Source organism: Prorops nasuta, unplaced genomic scaffold (assembly GCF_024137725.1).
Source record: "Prorops nasuta isolate Cenicafe-Biocafe unplaced genomic scaffold, Cenicafe_Pnas_1.2 PNAS00114, whole genome shotgun sequence".
In the NCBI taxonomy this organism is placed as follows: Eukaryota; Metazoa; Arthropoda; class Insecta; order Hymenoptera; family Bethylidae; genus Prorops; species Prorops nasuta.
Window position 1 is genome coordinate 103387 of NW_027116911.1, and position 9400 is coordinate 112786.

The 9400-nt window shown below is 35.7% G+C and overlaps 1 protein-coding gene across 3 annotated transcripts; it reads left to right on the top strand.

Moving 5' to 3' along the window:
* The first annotated feature begins 221 nt into the window (after positions 1-221).
* LOC136784982 (uncharacterized) lies at positions 222-7231 on the top strand. 3 transcript variants are annotated; one of them, XM_066745957.1, is made up of 4 exons: positions 222-631; positions 3083-3229; positions 4141-6670; positions 6776-7231. In XM_066745957.1, exons 3-4 carry the CDS (start codon positions 4255-4257, stop codon positions 6880-6882), a joined length of 2523 nt encoding a protein of 840 aa, XP_066602054.1. In that variant the 5' UTR covers positions 222-631; positions 3083-3229; positions 4141-4254; the 3' UTR covers positions 6883-7231. The 3 variants fall into 3 exon arrangements, with proteins under 3 accessions (XP_066602054.1, XP_066602056.1, XP_066602053.1); XM_066745959.1 differs by having other exon boundaries at positions 4141-5833; positions 5963-7231; XM_066745956.1 differs by having other exon boundaries at positions 4141-7231.
* The last annotated feature ends 2169 nt before the right edge of the window (positions 7232-9400 follow it).

Sequence of the window (9400 nt, forward strand, 5' to 3'; positions counted from 1 at the left end):
GCAAAAGTAACAAAATTTACCGATAGTCAGCGATTTATGCATATTCTTCACTACACATTTTTACCTGACTGCCAATGTGTAGGTGTGTACACGAATAAAGCTAGGCATGGCAATAGGTTAGAGTGGGGATATCAATATCGCTAGGTCCCCGTCCCTAAGCTACAGTCCAGGCTAACAACAAACAGGCAGAACAGGCTGTGTTGACTGTTACAGGACTTACAGCCTACCTACAGGATACTTCAGACGGGTTCTTTCAACAGTTCAGATTAGTTATTGACTGGAGAGTAAGCGTGATAAATGTTAATTTAGTCTACTTATAAATATTTGTATGCAATTAGTCACCTAATTAATAGGACCAAGTGAAGTTAATGCTCTTTATTAATCTGAAAGAAAAAACAAAGTCCAATGGATATTACGAAGACTAAAGAAAATCCTATAATATATAGCCCATGAACAGAGACAACTGTGTTAATTCAAAGTGCACAATTTTTGCTACTGCTACTATACATATATAAACTAATATAAGTATATGAATTAGGTTGATCAAAAATTGAAATAGTGAATACCTATAACAGCATAGTACAGACCATAGAGCACATAGCTGAAAAGTAATTGCTATAAATTATTTCAGGTAAGCATCAGAGATATTTATAAGGAGATTAACTCTTGCCTGTTTAGGCCTTTAATTAATCTTTATTAGTATCTTTAGCTATTTAATTAGGAAAAGCAATAATAGTTGAGGTGAAAGGTAACACAGTTCATAAATACCATATAAATATGGTTAAAATTATTATAATATTACATAAGGACATTATGATTATGGAAGTAGGAAATAGTTAAAAGGAGATTGTAAATTTGAAATCAGAATTGATTTTTAATCACCAGATAGTAACAATGACTTTTTTTCCTGTAAGGAAAAAGACCTTTGTTTTCTTATCCAGTCCTTAAAATAGATGGTTTGACTAGTTGAGTGAAGTGGATCTTGCTAATAGTAATTCTTGGTCTGTGAACACCAGACTTGTCTGAAATTGGTTTTACGTTACCACTTACCTAACTTCAAAGGAAGTCCATATGCAATAAGAAAAAGTATTTGAGCTACGTGCTTATAGACGCAAAAGTCTCTAACTAATTTTAATTATGATATCAAATATTTCTGTTATGTATGTACTTTTACCCTTGACAGGTACCAATTATAATTTGATAAAGTTCACAGAAGATTAACAGACTTAATACACATGTGTATTCACTATTGTTAATAACAGAATTCAAGAAATTATAGTAAATTACGATCATCACCAATAAACAGCATAAGAGATAATTCTGGATATCTGTTAAAATAATAGTGTCAAATAGCTGGGAAAAAGAATCTAGTATTTCTTTAAAAAAGAAGAAATCCAAACTAGAATCACTAGCGTTAAGGTGAAATTACAGAATTAAATAAAGCAATTATTTTAATTAATAGTCTTGAAAGAATTTAAGTACTAGCTAGTAAAGCCATAATTTTAGCTGACTTTTAATACACTACTGACTTCAAGTTCAAGCAATAACAGCTCAAATCTTAGTGTTTAGAGGATTAAATATTAAGTAACAAAAATTAATGTGTTTGATTGTATTTCAACAATAATTAAGCATTTTTTTTCTTTGTGCTGACATTTGAAAAAGTTATAAGCTGGAATCGAAAAACCTAATTTGATAAATTTGGCCCATCCAATAGCAATAATCATGTTGAGATTTAATACAAATAAAAGGCCATGTACTTATATGGCTCAGTTATATCTGGACGACTTGCCTTTCTCCATTACAAACGTAGCGTTATAAAAATATAGTAAAACGAAAGGAAGAGAAAGTAAGAATTAAGTATAAATCTCTGAATATGTTGAGATTTCATTATTGTCGAGAGAAAATAATTATTACTGCGAGGAAAGTTTTTATCGTGATAAGAATGACACGCCAATGCTACACAAATAAACGACCGAGGGTAGTTGTTCTACGAAGCATTGCTTGTAACAGACTTGCCACTAATTTCTACTTTACAACGCTAATCATAATGCGTCTCTTCTCGGCAAGCCGAGTTGTGGCTTATTATAAACCAAGCTAGTTCCACACCGCGGCGTGGAAATTCCTTAACGTGGTTCATGACTGTAATTCGTTTCCCTCCGCAGTTACAAGCTGGAATAAGCTCTTGCCAAGAAGCAAACTGACGATGTCAAAAGTCCAAATGAACCTGCCGTTAATTATCTTGCGGGATTATACGTAACCCAGCTGCTACTAACAATTGATATTCGACGGAGAAGCTAGAAAAAAGTTGATAACGCTAAGAAAAAACTAACAACCATAACAGTATTCGAATTTTCACTAGAATTCAAGAACTATGAGCAACAGTCTTAGTGCGTTAGCACGAATAAAATATGGATATGTATATAAGCTATAGGTTTTTGTAAAAAAACCTATCATTCGTTAATCATCTGCAATTAAATTTGTATCTGAATTTTTTTTTCAATTAAGGTAAATGGAAAAGTTAATTTTGCTTGGATTTAAAAAAGTGTCCCAACATTTTCCGTTGATACACTTCAGTAAAAATTTAAAGTAGTCGACAATTAAATATAGAAAATTGTTTTTCGAACATTCAGCCGCAAGCAACATAATTAAGTAGACAGATTAAGCAAAGAAGAAGAATGGAATTTTTGGTTGTGCCCAAGGACGCTTATCCTCGTACCTTCGCGTTCTTCCAATTCCAGTTTACTAACTCGAATATTATTAGCCATACGTGTAGATCATACTCGACATTATTGTTATTACACGCCCCCAGATAGGTTCGCACCTACTTAATAACCTGTACTTGTTAGATCCTCGCGCGCCACGTCGACTACATTATGAAACAGGATCTACGAGATACAATATAACAGGAACCACCTTTCTACCTTTACCACCCCTATAATTGCACACTTTGTACCACAACGTAATTTACAATATTTACGTCCACCCATACCCCGCGACTGTACCACATTGTTGTTGGATTTGATCAATGAAAATGAGTTTTTATAGAAAAATAACTAAAGCAATTTTTCTTGTTTTGTTACAGGCGATATTACCAAACAATACTTCCGCGTGAGACCGAGCAACAGTTCGGTGGACGAAGGAGGGGAGGTTGTATTATCGTGCGAGGTCGGCAATAGAATTGGCATTGTCCAGTGGGTTAAAGACGGCTTCGCCTATGTCATAGAGCCAAGTAAGTATTTATCACGTTATTTTTATTAGAACATTTTAAATATGACACGAATTAACTTTATAACGTAGCGTTTCATATGACGTCATCGGAAACTCGCATCAAGGGCTGTCGTCGGTTCGATCACGATCGTGCTCGCGAACGCGTGTCTAAACTTTTTCCGTTCGACCAACCCGAGGATAGTAAATACAAACTTTATCCATATTTGTATCTACCTACAGTCTTGTCTCGTCTTCTCTTCGAGTGACTTGTCAAGAATCGTGTCAAAGTTAAACTTTTTTCTCACGTACCTTTTCAAACTATCTTGAATAATTGTTACGAAGTGTAGCGGAAGGGAAAAAATGCTAAACTTTCCGTAGTAAATAAGAGCGCTAGTTTTTTTTAAACAAAAACTTTGCAAAGACTGGTAAGTCGTTATGACAATGGCGAATAGCTGAATGGGGCTTCGTAACATTTTAAGGGTTTGAGGAATATAAAAGAACATGGAGGAAGGATGTAAAATAAATGGGATCCATTAGGAGAAGAATAGCTTCTGGCGCGATAACTCAGGGAGCGGATAAGCGGCCCTTTAGCCGTTCGTTGAGTTCATTTGGCAAATAAGGATGTGGAAATTGGAAGGCTAGGCGTGAACAGCCTACAGGTGACGGTGCCGGCTTGAAAATCCGACCACCCACCAGCCTTTGATAGTAAGATCGCCTGATAGTCTTCTAATTGTGAAGTGGTACTCCCATCCTCGCTTTGGCTCAACTTCGGCCATTCGACGAACCCTGAAGCAGCTCCTATTCCGTGATATCCGTACCGTAGGTCATTTATAGTCGTGTTATCGGTGACATATTAGGGATTTTTATTACGCTTTATTCTTTTCTGTATTTATTATGCTATGTAACTCATTGTAATGTGTTACTTTTCATCAGACAGGAAAGAAGATACCATTAACGTTTAGCGAGGTGTTTCGGAAACTAATAAGTTTAATCGGCGCCCCAGGTTTGCCCATATACCGTCTGACTGCTGTACCGTGCCAATCCAAGATGATACCTCCAAAAAGCGAATCTCCATACGTGTCTGCATCCAGGACTGGTTTGATAACCGTATTACAAGGGCCACTGCAACTGAAGAATCCTCCCGGTGGTTGGCTCGAAGCAGCAGCTGTTGCACACAATCGCGAGCAACATGCCGCGAATGGTAACATAGATAGCGTTAAAGAGACTGACATTTGCTTAAATGATATCCTCTCTTGGTGTCAGAAGGGGATGTGGGAAGGAGAAACGATTTTAGAATGTCCAAAAACTTGCAAAGAACTAGATTTGAAGCTTGCCGCAGAACGAAATTTTAACTACAACTACTTTGCTCGAAATTCGAACTGTTCCAATGCAGTGCCGGTCAACTGTGGAACACTTCATGCATTTTTTTGTAATGCTCACGAGATTATAAAAGAAGATGCTTCTCAAAAGGATGACATCTCACTTCATCAGTTGTTTAGCAATGATGATGAGATTATAAAAGAGGCTTTTCAGGACGGTGACACCTCAGAGAACACGTGCTTCGTTGCGGAACCAGTTTCAGGGATGATCACTGAAAATGACGAGATTGGCATTTTAGAGTTTCCTGTTAGTTTCAGCAATAAAACGCCTTCCACGAAACAGCAGTGGATAGCCATAAGGCTTGACCCTAACATAACATATGGTTCGATGGAGTTTCGCTCATTATATCATGATTCGAACTTTGGGTGTAGTGATTACAGGAGCTATCCATCGAACTTAAATTTTAGTGAAATGGCTGGTCTGTCCGCTATTGTCAAAAAGGCACAGGAGAGAGCTACAGATTTCAGGTCCATGGCTCTAAAGATCGCACTCTACGATGAACTGCGAGAACGTCGTTTAGTGCAACCCACTGGTGTAGACTGGGCTTGGAGTCCACCGACCTTGCCCAAGACAAATATTTGTTTCCCTCATCATTTAAAGTTGAATTACAGTGCCATATTCGTAGATGTGCACCATATTGAATACGCAATGCGCAATGGAGGGAAAATTCGCGTTGGTGAAAGTGAAAAAAATATCTACTGGGACTTGAATTTGAAGGATACAATGGTCATCGGTTTACCTGAAGATTATTCAGGACGGGATCTCGATGTTTGGATCTTGGCTCATCTTACATATCCCCTCGCCTGGGTGTTGGATACCTTTGATATTTCGGATGTCGCGATGGTTAAAAAGAAACAGGTGTTTAATAGAACTGCTGGATTGGTTGACATATTTAACTATAGCAATAAAATTATATTCGTAAACGGATGTACTAAAAGAAGTTACGTAAATATATGTAAAACTAAGTACCGCGTGGATTACAAGCACGACGACACAGACATTAAGATTTACAATATTAATAAAGACATACAAAATGTACTAGTTGATGCTTTAAGGGGAAAAGTATCCCTTAGGGAAAAATTGTCCGAGTACGTAAAACCGTTCATTATAGGAGGAATAGATTGGGTCGAGATTGATCTTCTCGCCACATTATGTGTTGTTCGTTGGCATGCTAAGGTGGAAGGCATTACGGAGCGCGGAAGGACAAATTACGTCGGTGCTCCGCCCAATATACTGAGGGCTTTGGGTACGTTACCTTATGTAGAATTGAATGAATTACCGGACAAGGGATATGAAGATAAGAGCAGCGTATCGTCATTTGACCAGTGTTTCGTAAGACAACTAGAGGCTAAAATAAAACCTGGATTTACTTTAGGAACATGGAGCAACATGACCGAACTTGCCATTACTTTTGGCTTAGGTACTTATAAAATGCCCAATACAATGCCACAGGATCTGATCCAAAAACGTATTCATAATGGTGGACTTGATCGTCTGAAACGGGCAAGTTTCGCACGTGTGGGCTTAGAATCATGGAAGCTTGCAATGGGCATTACAGACACCATTGCATTCCCAAAAGGGTTTGATATAGATATGGATGTAGATTTAGAATCTTGGCACGACTACATTGACAAAGGTTCGACAGGTAAAACAGTTCAGTATCTGCTGAACCTCCTCTTCTCGAATCTTTATAACGCTAGTTGGTCAATGAATTTATATAATTACCACAGCGGAATCTCCCAAACAGGGTTAAGATGCCCTAGTTCATTTTATCGCTTCCAGAGCAATGTCAAGTGGGAGGAGAACATGTTTGATAATTCATCGAAGAGCAAAAGCAGTCACTATAGACGTGACACTACGCCAGATTCCAATTTCCAGAATAAGTTTATTCAAGTGGGAGAAAGATGTCATAACCAACGAGTTTGGAGTTCCTTGTTGAAATTAGACCTCACAAAGAATCAAGAGGAGTATACTGCATGGGATCTATCCTACAGGAATTATGGGTATTTTATTAACGATTCCACTAACCTGTATTCCTTTGTAGTAGACAGTAGCCATGGCGGTATCCTAGCAGCTTCCCTAGGTTGGTATTCTGAAAAGGGACCACTCCCAGATAAGGAAAAGTGGGGATGGGGTGTTCGGGTATTCTTAAAGCCGGATTTGCGAAATGAAGACACTCTCGTTATAGACCCTCGTGTATTCTACGCTGCTACATTTGAGGCGTTTGGTCGAGGAAACACCATTCTGTTGAAAGGCCCCTGTACATACGATTCCCTGGGCGTCTCGCAGGATTAAAAAAACAAACGAATGTCTTAATTTCTCCTCTTAATTATGCATCTCGTAAAAAAGGAAAATATTGCAGAATCTGCAATCACGCTTAAGTAAAACTAAACAATTTTGTAATTATCAGTCAGCTTTAAAGGCAGAAGCTTCAAAAATTGATTCGCAATCTAACATGATTAGAGAAGCATCAGAAAGGAAATAACCAGACGATAATGGTAGCTGCTGCTGAGGCCAGGTCTACTCGGATATAATTATATTAATCAGGGCTAGACGTAAAAAGTGTTATTTTTAAGTTTGTTTTAGTATTTATTTTCTTAAATTTTTTAAATCGATGATAATTACATTATAAACTTTTGAAATAAATTAATTTCCATGGTTAAAAGAAGAGGTCGTATTGAATTTCCCAAACCCTGATAATTGTTGAAATCTTGTTGAAAGCGAAAACGAAAACAACCTCTAGGCTTATTAAGAATTGTAAAGCAAAACAAAAGTTTCAATCTAACAATTAAATACAACTAACCAACTGAATACTGGTGGTAAGAGTATCTATAATTAGGGTGCAGTACCATATTAGAATTTAATAACGCCCTGTGTAAAGGAAAATTAGAAATGATAGAAAATAAATATTATTTTTTTTTTAATTATATATTGGATCTGATTAATAGTCGTGAACTGCTTAATAATAACTGAATTAAAAATAATTATACGAGATATCTTTCTTGTATGCTATAGAATTTCTCACCATAAACGTTCCATCGTAAATCTATGTAGTCTATAGTTCTAATTAATCTGAATATAATTAAGATTTAAGAAAATATTTCAAATACGGATTTTTTTATAAGAAAAATTGACTGCCAGGTGAAGTCAATTAGAAATATAGACTTGAATGACAATTCTAAAAGTATGGATACAAAAATTTCACTTTAAAAAATAGCTATTCTACTGTTTCATAAAATGTTACTTGAATTTTAAAAAGAAAAAATAGCATTTTCTCTAAATTGCTTTAACGTATAGGATGTGAAATAACAGCATTTCGGCTAAATTTCATAAAAATATTGAAAATTGATTCACTGAGAGTTTTTTTAACAAACAAAAATATTCTTACGATAGACAGAAGAACTCGTAGTAGTATACTTGTCTAAAATCATAAAACGAAATATTTTCTAATAATGGATGAACAATTCTTAATTGCACGACAAATTTAAAAAATAATTGCAATCTGAAAAGTTTTAATTTCATACAAAAGACTACGGTTTTCAGTAAAAGTTTGACTATATAATTGAAAAGTAAAATAAGTTGTAAGCAAGTAGAAAACCTTCGATTTTTATTCGAAAATCGATCACTGTAAATCTTACCTGAATTTCAATGTATTTTATTTTCACATAAAAAGATAAATTCCTGACAAGAACGAAGCGGAAGAAGTAAAATTTGTGTTTTTGAAGTTATTTAGAGAAAATCTACCATATTATTTTATAAAAAAAATGTAATATAACTTTCAGCAAACAGGTATCTACATTTTATTATACAAGTAAGTTTTCCTATAAAAAAAATTATTGTCGCAAACAATGTAAATTCGTGGGTAAAACTCGTCATTTCAATGTTACAGATGGCGAGATCGTGGGTCACCCGAGGCTAAAATTAATAGGCGACCAAAGGGCGGGAATTTATAACCTGAGGATCCACAACGCGTCCTTGACCGACGATGGTGAATATCAATGTCAGGTCGGACCTTATATGGGAATCAAAGCAATTCGTGCCAACGCCCATCTTACCGTCATATGTAAGTCCAGCTTTTCCAATCTTTTTCTTTCAACATTTTATTTGTACCACTACACATTCCAAGCAATACCACGGCTGATTTATCGTTGCATCATGGATCAATAAGATCCCATACTCTTATAAACGAGAAGTTGAAATAATATTCCGCGGCATGCAAAATATCAAGCATAACGCATTCGTGATGGTAGTTTAAAGAGCATTTGTGATATTTTCATTTCGTTAGCATGCTCTTGCTATGTAGGACGCGCGTTACGTTCGAATGTACAGGGAGCAGTAAAACTTAATGCATAATAACTCTTTTACCAGGGTTTCTCCTTCCTTTCTCGTTCCCTTTTCATTTTCTCCTTCCCCCTTTTCTCCCTGCTATTCATTAGCGATTTGTTGAACAATGATTGTCCGACGTATATTATACATATTTATATGTATTAAATTCATGTATACTTGCCAGATTAAATAAAAGTAGTGAAAGTTTATTTTTGTTGAAATTATATTTGATTGTTATCTGCTGTTTTATATATTTTGTTGAGTGTGTAATTAATTCGTGGCAAATAAAAAATATTGTAAAAACAATAGGTTTTTAAATAGATTTTATTTTAATGTATTCCATTGGATAATGGATTGCTGAAACAATGTGCAGTTAATAGGATAGCGCTTTCGCACTATTTAATCAAGGATTGACCAACAAGATGCCACAAATTACAGAATTTTGAACCTGTAATAACTTTTTAACCGAGGGAAAGACCTCACCTTT

Coding starts and splice junctions, on each gene's coding strand:
- LOC136784982 (XM_066745956.1), top strand. CDS start 4,255: ATGATACCTCCAAAAAGCGAATCTCCATACGTGTCTGCATCCAGGACT.